The sequence below is a fragment of the Pan paniscus genome, chromosome 7 (assembly GCF_029289425.2).
Source record: "Pan paniscus chromosome 7, NHGRI_mPanPan1-v2.0_pri, whole genome shotgun sequence".
Lineage (NCBI taxonomy): Eukaryota > Metazoa > Chordata > Mammalia > Primates > Hominidae > Pan > Pan paniscus.
In genome coordinates this window covers 46,582,448-46,602,343 of record NC_073256.2, presented here as the reverse complement: position 1 = coordinate 46,602,343, position 19,896 = coordinate 46,582,448, and the positions used below count along the sequence as shown (strand labels likewise).

The following is a 19,896-nucleotide window of genomic DNA, read 5'->3' as shown; positions in this document are numbered from 1 at the left end:
CCATATCACTGTTAATTTTCTATAGTCATTGCTAGCTTTCTAATAATGAAAATGTCAATTACATATTATGTTAATTTTAGAACTGAATGCAGTTTAGAAGATAAACTTATTATTCAGCAATACTATAACTTCCCTAAAGTCCCATTTTAGCTGACATAGGTTTTGTTTCATCTGTAAGGTAAGGATCTTGAACTTCCTCCTCTTCAGGGTCCTTCCTGGCTCTCATGTTCTAGGTCCTACAGACCTGATCACAGGCCTCCTGTCGGACGCACTTCTTACCCTTACTCAGCATACTTACCATGAACCTGCATCACAGCCAACCGGGGTGAACAGAGCTGGGTGCATGGCTGGTGTGTGTGACTCTGTCCTCCTTCTTCAGGCGGAAGAGCTGTCCATCAAGCTGGACCCCTACATCCGCACACAGAGGAGAGATTGGGATGGAGAGGCCGCTGAGATGCGCATCTGGCCCTTGATCAAACATGTGGAAGTCACACTTCCCAAATCCGACCTGATCCCAGAAGGGGTCGTGCTGGTGGACATCCCAGGCACAGGCGACTTCAACAGCAAGAGGGACGAGATGTGGAAAAAGGTGACTGTCTTTCGTAGGTTTAGTTCTGTCTTCCCTAAACTCCTCTACCCTTTCTCAAGCAACAAAGAATGCTCTGGTTTCAGCTTCAGGGATTTTATGAGTTCATTGGAATTAAATTCTTTTAATTTCTATGTTCTAAGTCTCAAGGCCCTGGCAGGGTATGGGTAGCCAGAGAAAGTGGGGAGGGAGGAATCACAGGACGTGACTATTGGAGCTGGGACAAGTGTGTGTGATGTATGAGAAAGACCAGCATTAGAGTGGCTTAAGAGGAAACAGAGTGACCAAGGACAGAATGGAACTGGGAGGCCAAGTGTTGGGGACAAAGCAGAGAAGCTGCAGCCAGTCACCAAGAACCAAGAGGCTGCAACTGTGTTGGCTGTAAGCAGCATCAGCATAGAGCTGGAGGTCTGAGGAAGCTGGTGTGGCGGGGACAGGGTGAGTCTTCCTGGGTGAATGGGAGAAGGAGCATGGGGTCCGTGGAGGAGGGAGACTATGGAAGACATGCCTGGAAAAGTTCCGGGGTCTTTAGTACTACTGCTCCAGAGTTTGGCTTCCTGGGGAAACTTGCAGGAAGAGAGGGACTGGGGCATGTGATTGAGAAAGGGCGCGGTAAACAGAGGTGCTCTGGAGCACAGGGTGGGAGGAACACAGGAGCCCAGGAGCTGGAAGGGGACTGGGAGAGGGGGACCAGCATCAGTGAGTTGTGAGCAGCACAGCAGCTGCCAAAGAATCCAGTTCTTTAAACTCCACAGATTTGTTTAGATGAATGACTGTGCCAGGGGAGCTTGGTGACCACGACTTCCAGTCACAATCTAGAGCAAGCTCTAGCCTCTGCCCTGATTGTACAGATGAAGACATGAAGGCTCAGAGAGGGAAAGTCACTTGTCCAGGACCACACAGCCTTGAACTGGAGAGCAGGTTTCCTAACTTCCCTGCTGGGGCTCTATCTACCCCACCTCCCCCAGGGCACGCTCTATATTATCCACCTCCGGCAGGAGGAAGGCAGTCTCTGTGTCCTTCCCCTTGGTCGGTGGCTCAGGCCTGGCCTTGTGAGCCTTAGTTTCTGCAAGACCTCGGATCCTGGGGTGGAAATCGTGAATCTTGGCTAGTTCCAGGCCCGGCCGAGAGAGCGACAGCCCAGGAAGGCTGCCAGGGCCTCTCGCTGGATGGAGCCGCGGCTGCAGCCAGTTCAGATACACTGGGCAGCTTATCAAAGACGGCGGATCTGGCTCAGAAAATGTGCTCTGAGGAGGTCAGGCTGAAGCGAGGGATGGTTCCCACCGTGCTCTGCCTGGCCCGGCTCCCCTGCATTCTTGTGGGTTTTCTTGACCTCCTCTCACAAGAAGTTACTCAAGACCCCCCTCTTTGCAGGGAAAACGACACAGTCGCCCTCCCTATGTCTTTCAGGCTGCCAGTCTTGCCTTCCCTAAAACCCGTTATGAATTCAGATGTCCCTGAATCTGATCTGCCACTTAGAAATCACGTGACTTGAGGCATGTCTCTGAACTCCTCTGAGTCCCATTCTCAAAGTGGGGGCCTGGGGAGATGCAGGTTGGGGGTGGTGGGGTGCCACCTCATCTACTCCTAAGTCTGGCAGTTCAGGTTTTATCGAAATGCTTTTTTGTATCTTCTGCGACGCTAACTTTACCAAACCCTGGCAGTGGGAGCTTTGTGTGGGGTCGGTCTGAAATTTAACCACTGCACCCTTTATGGTTGCTGTCTTTTTCTCACGTTAGTAAACACTAAGCACCTGTGGCTTACCAGGACCATGGGGAATATGAAGGTGACGGGGGCCCTGCCCTTAAGGAGCACCCAGCCTAGCATCCTTATGGCCTTCTGCTGGCTGGACCATTCTCTGCCCACTGTTGACGCTACAGAGCTGGAAGCTGCTTCTACTTTTGTTTTGTTTTGTTTTGTTTTGTTTGCGACAGCATCTTGCTCTGTTGCCCAGACTGGAGTACAGTGGCATAATCATGGCTGACTGCAACCTTGACCTCCTAGGCTTGAGCAATCCTGCTGTCCCAGCCTCCCGAGTAGCTGGGGCTACAGGTGCACACAACCACACTTGGCTAATTTTTTTTTTTTTTTTTGTAGAGATGAGATTTTACCATATTGCCCAGGCTGGTGAACTCCTGAGCTCAAGTGATCTGCCTGCTTTAGCCTCCCAAAATGTTGGGATTACAGGCGTGAGCCACCACATCTGGCCCAGAGCCCAAAGCTTTTCTAAGTTGATTATACTTTGGGAAGCAGAAGGGCCGTAATGGTTTTTATTTTCTTGCCTAAATCAAAGTCTATTCACGTATAGAGGAGAGACAGGATCCATCGTCGTGTGGCCCCACTCGAGTCTCTTTACCGCTTGGGCCTCATTACTTCCCTATAATCCAAGGGGTTTCTCTAACTTGAGAAACAGATGCTTTTTAAGCAGTGATGTATGGAGCCAAAAGGTTCCTGGACAGAGGGTAGAGGGCATTGACCCGATGGTGGTTCTGGGTCCTGCACTCCCAATTCAACCAGAGCAGTTCTGCTTTTTAAAAATCAAGTTTATATGTTGGAATTCTAACTAAGATTTCATTTGAAAAAGCCTCCCATGCTAAAAGCAAGCTGAAACCCACTGCCCTGGATCAGGGTTTCTCAAACTCTTGACATTTTGGGCTGCCAGATAATTATTTGTGGGATGGGAGCTGGGGTTGGGCTGTCCTGGGCATTGAAGAATGTTTAGCTGCATCCTCGGCCTTTACCTTCAAGTACCCCCCCAAGGTTGTCACAATTAAAAATGTCTCCAGACATTTTTTGCCAAATACAGATGCTCATTGATGTACCATAGAATTGCATCCTGATAAGCCTACTGTAAGCTGGAATCATAACCATCATTAGCCCCGTTTGTACTGGACTTACCAATTGTTCAGTAAACCCATTGTAAAGTTGAAAAGAAAAATTGTAAGCTGAATCATCACAAATTGGAGACTGTTTATATATTCTGGGGCACAAAATCTCTACTAGTTAAAAACTACTGGTGTAAAGCAAAATGATGATTTAATTTTCAAGTCACAAACTTGTCATCCCTTTGTATGCAAAGCACTGAGGAACCACAAATAAACTCAATCCCTGAGTTGAACCAGATTTTCATTTATGTGGAGGTAAGACAAGAGTAACAATACAATTAGAGAAACGTCACAGGCTACACATGATCGTCATGTGAAAGTTGCATATTTAATAAAGCAACATTCACGCCATTATGTTGTTTCATGTTCATTGGCCTTTGCAACTTGTCATATGGTTTCTGGCTCCATGCTGCCATCTGGTGGCATTGAACTAAACGTGCAGGGGCAGTCAAACATCAAAATGCTGCCGTCAGGTGACAGCTTAGAGGGTAGGTGCACCACCAAACCTAGTTCTGGAAAAAACAAGAATTTTCCCCAGGGGACAACTGAGATAAAGCAAGCCAGTGATGGATCTGGGACTGGGACTGGAGGACTGATTTAGGGAATTCTGTCAATCTCTAATGCCACAAACTTCTGTGAAGCCTCTCCTGTGTGCCAAGCACTGGGCTTGAGGTGAGGTGGATCCCAAGAGGGAAGGTGCAGACAGTCGCTTCCCATCAAGGGGCAGAGAGCAGACCCGGTGCAGTCACTGTGTCTCACAGGCGCTGCTTGAGGTAAGTCCCAGGTGTTACAGGATGCAGAGGCCAGCCCAATGCCCGAGAAGTCCTCTACAGTCTTGAGGAACAAATGGGGGCTAGGCAGAGGCTGTGGCCAGGGAATTAACAAAACAAGGCACATATGAGAAACAACGCATAGCTCAGTCCAGCTAGTGCACAGAGTGCGGTGGGGAGCGGTGAGCGGTGGGACTGGAGGGAGAGGCTTAAGGGATACATTAGGGAATCGGTCCTCAGGAACCGTGACTCCATTCCTGTGCTGACACATGCCGTGGTCATGTTTTGCAGACCATTGACAAGTGCTCAGTGATCTGGGTGATCAGCGACATAGAGCGAGTTTCTGGGGGGCGAGCCCACGAAGACCTTCTGAATGAGAGCATCAAAGCCTGCCAGCGGGGCTTCTGTAGGGACGTGGCCCTGGTGGTCACCAAGATGGACAAACTCCACTTGCCAGAATACCTAAGGTATTGTGCTGGGCTCGCAGGGATGTGGGCTCCAGTCAGGGGCTTTCCTCTGTGGGTCCTGACTACAGTAGCATGGAGCTTGACTTTGTAACGTGGTTAGAGGGCTTCAGGAAGTGATTGTTGTGGAGGAAAGAAAAGGCTGGGTGACTTCCTGGGACATCAGGACCCTTGGTTGGGTTGTCTTAGGAATCTGAACCTTCCAGGGTAGCTGCTTAGTGCCAAGCTGGTGTCCCCTACACAGCTCTGGGGGTGCCACTCACATGTACCAGATGCAGATGGTGTACCTCCTGCACTGTGTGATGTGATGATCCCACCTGCTCCACAGATGTAGAAAGTGTAGATGCCCCCATAACTAGGGGGTACAGCCTATAATCCTATCTGGTAGGGTACAGCTTTTTTTTTTTTTTTGGCACAGTGTCTTGCTGTGCCACCCAGGCTGGAGTGCAATGGCACGATCTCAGCTCACTGCAACCTCCGTCTCCTGGGTTCAAGCAATTCTCCTGCCTCAGCCTGCCGAGTAGCTGGGATTACAGGCGCTGGCCGGTCCGCCCAGCTAATTTTTGTATTTTAGTAGAGATGGGGTTTCACCATGTTGGCCGGGGTGGTCTTGAACTCCGGACATCAGGTGATCTGCCCGCCTTGGCCTCCCAAAGTGCTGGGATTACAGGTGTGAGCCACTGCACCCAGCCCAGGGTACAGCTTTGATGTTTCAGGTTTTTGTACTCCTGAGCTTTTTAAAAATCATTAAATTTTTATTTTTATTTTAAGTTCCAGGGTACATGTGCAGGATGTGCAGGTTTGTTACACAGGTAAACATGTGCCATGGTGGTTTGATGCACAGATCAACCCATCACCTAGGTATTAAGCCCAGCATCCCCAGCCAGAGACTTCTGAACTTTTTAACTCACTTGGAACAGGTCCTCAAAAGTTTTAGAACTTCGGGAGAAGGTAGATGCATTCTCTAAGAGTTGTATGATAACAAATAACAATGAAAGGTATGCATTTTTGGGCTTAATAGATGTTGATTTCTATGGAGAGCTCTGTTGTCCCTATAGTTAGGAAGACTATAACTAACCTTCTATATTGGGACAATTTTGAGAGTGAGAGGGGGTATGATTAGTCCTTAGAGGGGATCAGCGGGTATAAACTGGGCTTTCCTGGATCCATGGGGTGTGTGCTCACGGGATGTGATGTCACGGATGTGTCTCACCTCCAACAACAGCTCCTTTACAGCCCCTCCACCATTTCCTCCATGCCCACTGAAGCTTAGGTCTGACTGCTGTCTCCAGGAATTCCCTTGCTGTCGTGGTCTGGGTTGGAATTGCAGCTTCATTTCTCCCCATCTCACCCCAGCAGAGAATATCTCCAGCCCTCCCTTTCCAATGCCAACACTAAAATTTACACAATTAGGCTGAGTGTGGTGGCTCACACCTGTAATCCCAGCACTTTGGGAGGCTGAGGCGGGCAGATCACAAGGTCAGGAGATTGAGACCATCCTGGCCAACATGGTGAAACCCATCTGTACTAAAAAATACAAAATAAATTGGCTGGGCGTGGTGATGCACACCTGTAGTCCCAGCTACTCAGGAGGCTGAGGCAGGGGAATCGCTTGGACCTGGAATGTGGAGGTTGCAGTGAGCTGAGATCGTACCACTGCACTCCAGCCTGGGCAACAGAGCGAGACTCCGTCTGAAAAAAAAAATTAACATAATTAAATCTAATTTATTAATGATAAGCATTTATTGAACACAGGTAGGGGCTGTGGATTCAGAGGCACATTGCCCAGTCTTTGAGCTCACCATCTAAAAGAGGGTTAAAGGTTATACATGAAGGGACAAGCCAGGTGCTATGGGAACCCAGGGTGAGAGGGCTGCATTTTTGACTGGGACAGGGAGTGAGGTCACAGAAAATGTTCACAGCTGACGAAACGCTGGCTGGCCATTGAGAAATGAAGGCACTTTTTTCAAGTGGATGCTGGAGATGGGTCAGAAGAGAGAGCATTGGGTCAAAGAAAGAACTTATGAAAAGGCACAGACACAGGGGAGTGTGTGCTGCTTTTGGGGAAAGTCGAAAGACTGCAGTGACACATAGTAAAAGTTAAGTAATTGTTACATTTTTCTAATTTCATTTCAGGGAAAGAAAGGTGGGAAATGTAAGTATGAACTAGTTTATTTTTATTTTTATTTTTTAATTATTATTTATTTATTTTTAATTTTTTTGAGACAGAGTCTCACTCTGTCACCCAGGCTGGAGTGCAGTGGCGCGATCTCGGCTCACAGCAACCTCTGCCTCCCAGGTTCAAGCAATTCTCCTAATTCAGCCTCCGGAGTAGCTGGGATTACAGGTACCCACCACCATGCCTGGCTAATTTTTGTATTTTTAGTAGAGATGGGGTTTCACCACGTTGGGCAGGCTGGTTTCGAACCCCTGACCTCAGGTGATCCACCTGCTTCAGCCTCCCAAAGTGCTGGGATTACAGGCGTGAGCCACCGCGCCCGGCCTGAACTAATTCTTTTTAAATAATACTTTTTATGACTAATATTACAGTTGGCTCTTGAACAATGTAGAGATTAGTGTGCCAACTCCCTGCTCAATTGAAAATCCACACATAATTTTTGATTCCCCAAAAACTTAACTACTAATAGCCACTGTTGATTGGCAGTCTTACTGATAGCATAAACAGTCGATTAATACATATTTTGTGTATGTATTATGTTCTGTATTCTTACAATAGGTAAGCTAGAGAAAAGAAAATGTCATTAAGAAAATCATGGCAGGGCTTGGTGACTCATGCCTGTAATCCCAACACTTTGGAAGGCTGAGGTGGGCGGATCATGAGGTCAGGAGTTAAGACCAGCCCAACCAACATGGTGAAACCCCGTTTCTACTAAAAATGCAAAAATTAGCTGGGCCTGGTGGAATGCACCTGTAATCCCAGCTACTCAGTAGGCTGAGGCAGGACAATCACTTGAACCTGGGAGGCGGAGGTTGCACTGAGCCGAGATCGCGCCACTGCACTCCAGCCTGAGCAACAGTGAGACTCCATCTCAAACAACAACAACAAAAAAAAAAAGAAAGAAAGAAAATCATAAGGAAGAGAAAATACATTTACAATACGGCACCGTATTTATTAATAGCATAAGTTTACTTCATCTGTTTACAAGATGAATCGTACATCTAAACTGACAGGCAACAGCAGCTGCAGACCTCAATCTACGGCACATATGAAGCGATTCAACTTTTTCTTGTAATGTCATGACTTTTCTCTGCTACTTGGGAGCCCCTCCAGGATCACTGGACTTCACGTGGGTCCGATGGTGTTATTCAAGATTTAGGGTATTGCTCTAAACAGGCTGAAAAATACATGAGAACTGCAAAAGATCACTTTTTATTGCCATACGCAATTTACTGGAGCAGTTGTTCACATGGAGATCATTAGTATCACACGGTGTTTGGCGTTTTAAGTGGATATTTGCAACACTTGAGCTCACCACACCAGCAACAGGCGGTGGCTCTGAAGTTATTACAGTAGTATAGTGTGTACTACAGTTAATTTTATGCAGTTATGATTTAATACTGCATCTTAATGTTTGTTTACATTTCTCTTGACTGCCAATGGTGCCATGTAGTCTATAGATGTTTACAGAAGTTTTGATAAATTTTAACTTTTCATGATAGAATCGTGTGCATTTCGTGGTAGTACATTATCAAATATAAACTGGGATCTACATCTATTTTATGTATTCATGACACCTTTTTGTTAATTTTTTGATACTTCTAGGCTACAGGGTTTGTCTGTGAGTTTTTTCAGATTGTCGCAAATCTTCAAATCTTTTTCAATTATTGAAAAAGAATCCACGTATAAGTGGACCTATGCAGTTCAAACCCATGTAGTCCAAGGGTCAACGTATATTTTTTTTTTTTTTTTTTTTTTTTGAGATGCAGTCTCACTCTGTCGCCCAGGCTGGAGTGCAGTGGCGTGATCTCGACTCACTGCAACCTCTGCTTCCTGTGTTCAAGCAATTCTCCTGCCTCAGCCTCCCGAGTAGCTGGGACTACAGGCACGTGCCGCCACGCCTAGCTAATTTTTTGTATTCTTAGTAGAGATGGGGTTTCACTGGATTAGCCAGGATGGTCTCGATCTCCTGACCTTGTGATCTGCCTACCTTGGCCTCCCAGCGTGCTAGGATTACAGGCATGAGCCTCCATGCCCGGCAACTGTGTATAATTCTAATACAGTGCATGCATATTTGACTGTCTGGACCAAATGAAAATCTGCCAAAAAAATGTGCATCTTGCCACCTCATCACTGTTGATAACGCTGCTCTCTGCATGCTTCTATTTCCTTTCGCAACCTAGCAAGCTATTCAGAGTCAGCGAGAGGCTGTTTTAGAAAGAAATGAAATGATAAAACTACAAAGGACTAGAATTCTCAAGGAAAAACTGAAGGTGAGTTAATAGGTTTCCCTATGTGTTTTTCTGTATCCCAGCAACTAGATTTTGAGAAACAAATGTATGCCTGGTATCGTGTAGTTGCAAGGGCCAAAGCTTTGGAATAGACAGTTTGTTTCTTTTGTTTTGAGACGCGGGTCTCACTCTGTTGGCCAGGCTGGAGTGCAGCGGTGTGATCTTGACTCACTGCAACCTCTGCCTCCCAGGCTCAAGAGATCCTCCCACCTCAGCCTCTCAAGTAGCTGGGACTATAGGCATGCACCACCATGTCTGGCTAATTTTTGTATTTTTTATAGAGATGGGATTGCACCATGTTGTCCAGACTGTTCTCAAACTCCTGGGCTCAAGTGATCCACCTGCCTTGAACTCCCAAAGTGCTGGGATTACTGACCTAGAGGAGACAGTTTGGATTTAACTCAGTCCTACTGCTTCGGTTACCTCTCTGAGGCACCATTTTCTCATCTTTAAAGCGGGGAGATAATGATATCTATCTCCTGTGATTGTTGGGAGGGTCGAATGAGCATGTGGTCCACAGAGGAGTAGGCCCAGGTGAGTCTGGGCTCTCCATACAGTGGAGGAATTGTTGAGTGCTATGGGACACGGAGGAAAGATGCCAGGTCACACTGGTGGCAGGGGAGGTGGGACTGGGGAGGTGTTCCAGGAAAACTCAGCCTCTGAGCAGAATTTTATTTTATTATTATTATTTTTTGAGACTTAGTCTCACTTTGTCACCCAGGCTGGAGTGCAGTGGGACAAACTCGGCTCACTGCAACCTCCGTCTCCTGGGTTCAAGCGATTCTCCTGCCTCAGCCTCCTGAGTAGCTGGGATTACAGGTGCATGCCACCATGCCTGGTTAATTTTTGTATTTTTAGTAGAGACAGGGTTTTACCATGTTGACCAGGCTGGTCTTGAACTCCTGACCTCAGGTGATCTGCCTGCCTTGGCCTCCCAAAATGCTGGGATTACAGGCATGAGCCACTGCACCTGGCCAATTTTATTATTATTATTTTTAAAGATGGGGTTTCCACTGTGTTGCTCAGGCTGGTCTCAAACTCTTGGGCTGAAGTGATCCTCCTGCCTCAGCCTCCCACGTAGCTGGGACTACAGCTCGGCAGGCACCACAGTGCTCTGCAGAGCAGAATTTTAAAGAACCTGTAGTCTTTAGTAAGGTGAAAAAGTCGAGAAGGCACTTTTGAGGCAGAAGCAGGAACACTGTTCACACAGGCTGCTGTGTTTGGCGAATGACAGGCAAGTAGCTTGGAAAGGCTCAGAGGGAGAGTGTGAGAGGGAGTGGACAGGGATAAGGCCCGAGCTGCACTTAGTGTTCTCCTATTTTTACTATTTTATCACTAAAATAGGTACAAACATACAACTTATTATTATTATAGTCTTTTTTTTAACTTTTTTATTTTGAGACAGAGTTGCGCTCCGTTGCCCAGGCTGGAGTGCAGTGGTGCAATCTCGGCTCACTGCAACCTCCGACCCCTGGGTTCAAGTGATTTTCCTGCCTCAGCCTCCCAAGTAGCTGGGATTACAAGTGGCTGCCACTATGCCCAGCTAATTTTTGTATTTTTAGTGGAGATGAGGTTTCACCATGTTAGCCAGGCTGGTCTCGAACTCCTGACCTCTGGTGATCTACCCACCTCGGCCTCCCAAAGTGCTGGGATTACCAACGCGAGCCACCACGTCTGGCCTATAATAGTCTTATACAACTATAAAACTAAAACCAAGTTTAAGATAAAATATAAACACCACAACATAAGGGATATATCAGAGTAAGTACCATGTGACAGATGATATGTTTGGCTGAAACAAAATCTTCGGTATTGGATTCAATAGTAAAAACATTTGGCCGATGACCAGCTCTATATTCAGTTTCTTTCTGTATTTTGCCTTCAATAATATTGATACAGAAAATGTCTGTTGTGCAACGTGGAAATGAAAATTTCAAAGCTTTTGTTTCTAGCGCAATATCATTAGGCCTCATACTCAAGCCAAAATATTCTACCAGGCAATTCTTGGATGCCAGTTTTAATGAGGCAAAACTTAGTACAGCTGGTATTGGTCTGCTGAATTGTTCTTGTTGGTATTAAAGAAATATGCATTGTATGAGTGCCTGATCATATTATCCCTGGAAATGGAAACGTAGAACACTTCAATACACAATTTACAACTATGCCAGTAAACATGCCGAATTGGTTTGTATGAGTTAGGGCCTGGGCAGCAATACCTCAGTTTGCAGGGTGACTATAGCTGTCACCGCTATGGTGCAAGTTCTTCTGAGGCCTAAAACCCACACCTCTGATGGCAAGGTGATGCCTTCATTCTCCAACCACTTTATTTCAGTTTGAATTATTGTGAAACCTTTACTTGTACTACATGCCGTTGTTTGGAACTTTTTTTTTTTCCCAAATGGGTCTCACTCTGTTAGCCAGGCTGGAGTGTAGTGGCACAATGATAACTCACTGCAACGTTGAATTCCTGGGCTCAAGCTATCTTCCTGCCCACACTCCACACCCCCTGACCCCCACCAGCCTCCCAAGGAGCTAGGACTACTGGTATACCAGTATGCACCACCACATCCAGCTAATTTTTAAATTTTTTGTAGAGACAGGGTATGTTGCCCAGGCTGGTCTCTAATTCCTGGGCTCAAGCAATTCTCCTGCTTGGGCCTCCCAAAGCACTGGGATTACAGGTGTGAGCCACAGTGCCTGGCCTTGGAGCAAATTTAGTTTTAATCACAGAAAACATGAGACAGAAGTTCTTTATAAGGCATTCTTTGAGTTTCCATCACTTTTTTTTTTTGGCTGGGTGTGGGATAGGCAGTCACTTTGCATATACCTCAGTATCAAAACACAACCCACCTTCATCTACATGTGGATGTCTCCCTTTCCTAGGTCCCATGAAGCACTTAGGTGTTGCTTTGCAAAAAAATCTGGAATTACTGTCTACACCAACCATGAGCATTTTTTCCACTAACATCAAGTATATGCCCCACGTTTCCATTTCCAGGCCTTTCGATGTAACGGCCTGGAAAATGCTGACCTTTCAATGCTGAATCATAACATAATCTTTTAAAAGACATATTAAATGGCAGTTAAGAAATGCACACAACTCATTAGAAGGAAGGGCAATGTGAACAGCTGTGACCAAGTTCACCCATGTGCAGTGTATGAACCTCCTAAGCACCACAGCTGGGTAGCTTGGAACGACAGAAAATTATTATCTCCCAGTTCTGGAGGCTGGAAGTCCAAAATCAAGGTATTAGCAGCGCCATGCTCCCTCTGAAACTGCAGGAAGGATCTAGTCCAGTTCTCTCTGCTTGCTTCTGGTAATTCCTGGCTTGTGGCAGCACAACTCCAGTCTTCATATGCCATTCTCCTCATGTGTGTGTCTCTGTATCCAAATTTCCCCTTTTTTTAAAGACACCAGTCATTGGATTAGGGGCCCACCCTACTCCAGTATGACTTCATCTTAATACATTTCATCCTCCATGATCCAATTTCCATATAAGGTCACATTTTTAGGTAGTGGAGATTAGGACCTCAACATGTGAATTTTGGAGGGGGATACATTTCAGCCCATAACACAAGGCAGTGACAACCACCTTGTGACTGCCACCTGGCCTGCAGCAGTTGCAAGATGCATCTCAATTTCAAAAATATTAAACGGGGAAACAATGTGCCTCTTAGTATTGATAAGCTGTAGTCACATATCAGCTGAAGTTAAGTGGTTGAAGATTGGGGATCACAATGTAGTTATGGATTTGAGTTACTAGTTTGAGATTCAAGGCTGAGACACAGGCACATAGATCCTTCTAAGATGCCTGATTTGGGCCCCATCCTATAGTAACCAGGCTTTCTAGCTCCACATCTTTTCTTACTACCTGGTATGTTATGGTTCACTTGACCTTCCCTTAAATTTTGCCTTGACCCAGTTTTTTTTTTTTGGTTTGTTTTTGTTTTCGTTTTGTTTTGTTTCGCTCCTGTTGCCCAGGCTGGAGTACAATGGCACTATCTTGGCTCACCGAAACCTCTGCCTCCTGGGTTCAAGCAATTCTCCTGCCTCAGCCTCCCGAGTAGCTGGGATTACAGGCATGGGCCACCACGCCCAGCTAATTTTGTACTTTTAGTAGAGACAGGGTTTCTCCATGCTGGTCAGGCTGGTCTCAAACTCCCGACCTCAGGTGATCTGCCCTCAGCCTCTCAAAGTGCTGGGATTACAGGCGTGAGCCAATGCACCTGGCCGCCTTGGCTCAGTTTTTACTATAAACTGTCACACGACTTTTTATTTTACCCTAATTCACAAAGTTTTACTGCCTGATTTGACCTGACGGGATTTTTGTGCCCCTACTAAGACTGTTAACATTCTTTTATATAAGTTAGGTAAACTTTTAGGACTTGCTCAAGTGGAATTTACAGACTGAATTTTGACAGTCTCAGGCATACATTGTTTGAGGTGGTTAATGCCTTTACTTTAACATACCTTATTTTATTTACTCAGTTTTAGGATCATAATGAGCTCATAGCTTTTCACAGAACTATTGTGTTCATTCTGATGCTCAATGTGTCACTTTTTGGCCAGTGGGAACGCTTTAAGCTGACTCCCTTTAGCATTACTCCCTTTAGCATTTAAAAAACATTCTTGCTGTCTAGCTACAACAAGATATTCAGGTTCACTTTATTTTTCCCTGCCCCAAGATATGGAGCAACTACTCTCCAGGAATCTGGGGTTTCTTTTAGCGAGAATAACATTAAAAATAATAATTGGGCCAGGAGCAGTGGCTCACACCTGTAATCTCAGCACTTTGGGAGGCCGAGGTGGGAGGATCATATGAGGCCAGGAGTTCAAGACCAGCTAGGGCAACATAGCAAGACCCCCATCTCTAACAACAGCAAAAAAAGAGTGCTAGGGGCTCAGATCAAATTATTTCATACAAGTAAGACAGTGGCAGAGTGACATCACTGCAACATAATTTTCATGACAAAGCTAGAAAAGGTGGATTTAAAAAATGAGTCACGATTTATGTCACTGATTTCAGGTAGATTTTTAAAAATCAGGTCATGATTTTTTTTTTTTTTTTTTGAGACGGAGCCTGGCTCTGTTGCCCAGGGTAGAATGCAGTGGCACAATCTTGGCTCACTGCAACCTCTGCCTCCTGGGTTCGAGTGATTCTCCTGCCTCAGTCTCCCAGGTAGCTGGGATTACAGGCATGCGCCACCACAACTGGCTAATTTTTGTATTTTTAGTGAAGACAGGGTTTCACCATATTGGCCAGGCTGGTCTCGAACTCCTGACCTCAGGTGACCCACCTGTCTCAGCCTCCCAAAGCGCTAGGATTACAGGCATGAGCTGCCTCACCCAGCTGGGTCATGATTGATATTACTGGTTTCAGTGTAACTCCAACTTTACTATATCCTTTCTGATTCTGCTTCCATTGAGTAACCCTTCTGTTTTCTTTCTTCCTTTCCTTTCCTTTCCTTTCTTTTCCTTTCCTTTTTTCTTTTTCTTTCTTTCTTTTTTTTTAAACAGAGTTTTGTTCTTGTTGCCCAGGCTGGAATGTAATGGCACGATTTGGCTTACCGCAACATCTGCCTCCCTGGTTCAAGCGATTCTCCTGCCTCAGCCTCCCGAGTAGCTGGGATTACAGGCACCCACCACCTTGCCTGGCTAATTTTGTATTTTTAGTAGAGATGGGGTTTCTCCATGTTGATCAGGCTGGTCTCAAACTCCAGACCTCCGGTGATTTGCCCGCCTCAGCCTCCCAAAGTGCTGGGATTACAGGCATGAGCCACCGTGCCCGGCCTTTTATTTTATTTTTTTAAGATAGTGTCTTCCTTTGTTGTCCGGGCTGGAGTTCAATGGCATGATCATGGCTCACTGCAGCCTCTGCCTCCCAGGCTCAAGGAATTCTCCTGCCTCAGCCTCCCGAGTAGTTGGGACTACAGGCGTGTGCCTCCATGCCCGACTAATTTTTTGTATTTTTAGTAGAGACGGGGTTTCACCATGTTGGCCAGGCTGGTCCTGAATTCCTGAGCTTAGGCAATCCACCTGCCTCGGCTTCCCAAAGTGCTGAGATTACAGGTGTGAGCCACCACACCTAGCCTCCCTTCTGGTCTGAGCTTCCACGTTTTCTCCTCTCTCACATACAACGTCTTTTTACAAACTTTAATATATTGTGTTACGTTTTATTATGACAAGCCATGTGTTTAAATTAGAACAGTGTGTAATGTTTCTGTTGCATTATTTAATGAATATCTACTAACATCTTGGATCCTACCTCTAGCTATAGCTGTTTCTACTTCTCTTTTACAATAATATGAACGCTTTATACTAGAGTCACTTCACTGACACTATATAAACATTTCTTTTTACTACAATAAAAAGCATAAATGTTAACTAATCTTCAATAATTTTTAGAAAAGTTATACAAGATTTAGGTCCAGATTTTAAATAACGCAAACATCTAGACACAGCTAAGCACATGCCTTTCTTGGAACTGTTTTAAAACCCTACTTAAAGTTAATTCTACATTAATTTCATCTCCCAGTAGAAAATAGTTTCAGCTTTCCCTAAACTTTTTCCTAGAGTGAAAACTCTATCAAAGCAAAATCTCAGCAGATAGATTCTTTTTGCAACTTCAGCTCACTCTATAAGGGGGTTGGTGGGGGTGGGCTTCTGGCAGTCTACACAGATATCCGTATTCCAGCCTTAACTACATGTGCTTATAGCTTGCCAGGGACACGGCTTCTCACCAGTCCCAGTGGACTGCAAGGCGTCTACTCACTCAGCTCTTTATATCTTTGCATCAGAAAGAGATTGACAACTCTTCACTGCTTTCTACCTCCCTCAAATACCCACACACGCACATGCACATTCTATAGGTGAATGTTTTTCTCTTTTTTAAGTAAGAAGAATGAAAGAATATGTAATTCTATTTCTGTATGATTCTAGTATGACTTCTCCACGACAATGTTTTTCTAAGCACAAAAAAAGACTCCCTCAAATAATTCTTTATTGCTTGACTTTTTTTTTTTTTTTTTTTTTTTTTTTTTTTTGAGATGGAATCTCTCTCTGTCACCCAGGCTGGAGTGCAGTGGCATGATCTTGGCTCATTGCAACCTCTACCTCCCGGGTCCAAACAATTCTCTTGTCTCAGCCTCCCGAGTAGCTGCGACTACAAGTGCACACCACCATGCCTGGCTAATTTTTGTATTTTTTAGTAGAGATGGGGTTTCACCATATTGGCCAAGCTGGTCTCGAACTCCTGACCTTGTGATCCGCCTGCCTTGGCCTCCCAAAGTGCTAGGATTACAGGTGTGAACCACTGCACCCAGACTAATGTTTCAACATTAGTCTGCATTAAAATGTGTATGATTACTCACTACTTAAGAAACTGTCACTTTTCTAGGACCTTAGCCAGGTTTGTGTTGCGTTGCGCTTGTAAATGTTTAACAACTAGCTCTTTGTTTAAAAACAAAAAAATCCCCCCAAACAAACAAACAAACAAAAAACCCAAAAGGCTGATGTGTACCATTTGCCAATTCCTGTGGTGTAAATAGGAGTTAGTGGAGATTGGGACCTCAACATGTGAATTTTGGAGGGGGATACATTTCAGCCCATAACACGCAGGCAGTGACAACCACCTTGTGACTGTCACCTGGTCTATAGCAGTTGCAAGATGCATCTCAATTTCAGAAATCTTAAACAGGGAAATGATGTGCCTCTTAGTATTGATAAGCTGTGGTCACATGTCAGCTGGAATTATTTGGTTGAAGATTGGGGATCACAATGTGGTTATGGATTTGGGTTATCAATTTGAGATTCAGGACTGAAACAGTCCCAACATTGTCAATTTCAAGCTACCAGTGTGACGTCACTGAATGCAGAGTAGGAAAGTGATGTGTGCTGTTGGCTTTCAGGAGCTGGTACGAGCTGGCTGCAGCACATCACTGCCTATTCCAGACATGTGTTTCTTTTTTGAGAAAGGATCCTGGTATTATTCCCCCTCTGAACATTTAAATACACCTTTGAACTATTTTCTCTACACATTTTCTTCTAGAATTGATATTAACTCCCAAGAGAATAGTTTCTATGCAGCAGTTTCCTCATAACTTCTGACCTTGTTAGGAGTGGACAGATGGCAACACCAGACATTGAGAACATTGTCTGTTCCCAGAGAGGGTCATGGAGAACTGAAAGTGAGTGAGCTGAAATTGGCTGAAGGCTCTTGTGGGTCCTGTGCATGATTGCCTTTGCCATGGTCTGAGTTATTCTGTTTTCTGTGTGACTCTCTCACTTCAGAGAAAACTGCCAGCGGACTTCAAGGTTCTGGAAGCCTCAGATCTGGTGTATACAGTCAGCGCCCAGGAGTACTGGCAGCAGGCTCTCCTCACCGAGGAGGAAACGGGTAATTTATGTTTTTTAAATCTCCATCACTAAAATTCTCAAGATCAAGCTTGGCACTTCGAATTTCCTGCTCTAGAACTTTTTGTGTCACACAAACAATTTTTTTCCAGCTTGCCATGGTTTCATTACGAATTGCAAATAAGGATATTTTCCTCTCTGCATTGTTGTGGTGCCAGAGACCACAGTTCCTCTTGCCTCCAAATCTTACCATGGGTTGGTAAAGGTGAAATAATTGGGTTGCTGGGCGCAGTGGCTCACACCTGTAATTCCAGCACTTTGGGAGGCCAAAGTGGGTAGATCACCTGAGGTCAGGAGTACGAGACCAGCCTGACAAACATGGTGAAACCCCATCTCTACTAAAAATACAAAATTTGCCAGGCGTGGTGGTGCATGCCTATAATCTCAGCTACTTGGGAGGCTGAGGCAGGAGAATTGCTTGAACCTGGGAGGCAGAGGTTGCAGTGAGCCGAGATTGCGCCATTGCACTACAGCCTGGACAACAAGAGTGAAACTCTGTCTCAAAAAACAACAACAAAAAAAGCCAGGCATGTTTGTTCATGCCTGTAATCCCAGCACTTTGGGAGGTCGAGGTGGGTTGATCCCCTAAGGTCAGGAGTTCAAGACCAACCTGACCAATATGGTGAAACCCCATTTCTACTAAAAAATACAAAAATTAGCCGGGCGTGGTGGTGCCAGCTACTCGGGAGGCTAAGGCAGGACAATTGCTTGAATCTGGGAGGTGGAGGTTGCAGTGAGCCGAGATCGCACCATTGAACTCCAGTCTGGGTGACAACAGTGGAACTTCGTCTCAAAAAAAAAAAAAAAAAAATTGGGTTATCATTTCCTTAGTCCCCTCCCACCCAGCTTCAGGCATTAGAATTGTTTCCTGAGTGACTATTGTATATTTTGTCTGTGAGGCAGTGAAAGCATAAGGCATGGCTCTTTCTTCACAGAACTTGAAATCTGGATGAGGAGCTAATACTAACCCAAATGCAAAAACTGAAGTAAAAATAAGGCTTAGTTGTTGCTGACCATGAGTGCAATAGAAGCCCGGGGAACCTAGAGCTCTGCGTGCACTAGATACTCAGTGGAAAGTGGGTGGGCAGGCAGGGTCAGGACTGCATTCTCATCTGAACTTGATATGGCTTGCAACGTGCATGCATTTTATTAGATGTGTAGGTATGTGAATGGAGGTTAAGGAGCAGAAGGTGTGAAATGTTCCCAGAGATGGGGGAACTGCTTGATTAAGGGTATAAAAGACAAAACTAGCATGGTATATGGAAGGAATAATATACAGAAATTGACACATATGGGAATAATGGGGAAAAGGGTAGAGTGGCATCTATTATCTTCTGACAGACAATGGGTTAGGATGTGACAGGAATCCTGTCACATCTAGAATCCTGCATGTCAGAGGTTCTTGTTCCTTTCTACAACAAGCATGGGCTATTCTGGTGTTAAGGGTTAGTTGATATAGGTAGAAAAGTCTAGGGGGACTGAAGGGCTGGGACTCTAGAATTCTGAGCACTTTGGTTTACCTCTGCAGGTGATAGCTGTTCAAAGGAAAGAGCCCATGTTTTCAACTAGCCTGTTCTTTTCCATGTAGTTTTTTTTATACGGCTAAAGAAAATGAATATGCAGTATTGCTGATCTACCATTCATCACTGTCATTGATCCTAGACATGGGAAAAGTGCTTTTCAGAAAGGTTGGTTCTGTAGGCATCCAGCCCACTTGGGATCTCAACTCTAGTTCATTCATATCGCCACCTTGGTCTTTCAACTTTTATGAATTCTATTGACCACAAACTTCTGGCCTTTAACAATTATTTGTGCTGCCTGTGAATTCCAGAAATCCCTAAGTTAAGAGAATACATCAGGAAGAGCCTCTTGGACAAGAAGAAGAGGACAGTGACCAAGTATGTGACTGAAGCCTTTGGCCTGTTGCTCCTCACAGATAGTTTCAACTCCACGCAAAACCTGCCGGTATGGAAGACACTGGGTTTTCATATCCTCCCCCTTCCTGGGCAGGACATTTCCTTTTACCAAGTTAGAAAATTAACTTACGATATTTTTTCTTTTCATATTAAAGGAAGATATGAAGTTCAGAGAGTCTAAAAGGACAAAAAGATAATTAGAGGGTTAAAATCATAACATTTGGGTAAAAGAGAAAGGAGTAATATTTTACCTGGGACAGATGGGCTGAGAGAAAAATGTCAAAATAGTAGCTATTTTCCAACTCTCCTGAGACTTGAACAAGGTGGAATGTGTTTAAGCGATGGCAGGCGTGATTTGGCTTGCTTCTAGTGGAATATAGACACTTCTTGGT

General features: G+C 45.1%; 1 protein-coding gene across 1 annotated transcript in view; it reads left to right on the top strand.

The window, feature by feature from the left end:
- The window catches only part of NUGGC (nuclear GTPase, germinal center associated), a 63,055-nt gene that overhangs the window by 19,780 nt on the left and 23,379 nt on the right, over positions 1-19,896 (top strand). Inside the window, exons 7-12 of the mRNA XM_008956228.6 lie at positions 380-589; positions 4,533-4,708; positions 6,842-6,860; positions 9,068-9,157; positions 17,466-17,571; positions 19,420-19,553. Coding sequence (XP_008954476.1) covers positions 380-589; positions 4,533-4,708; positions 6,842-6,860; positions 9,068-9,157; positions 17,466-17,571; positions 19,420-19,553 — 735 coding nt within the window. The remainder of the gene's footprint in view (positions 1-379; positions 590-4,532; positions 4,709-6,841; positions 6,861-9,067; positions 9,158-17,465; positions 17,572-19,419; positions 19,554-19,896) is intronic.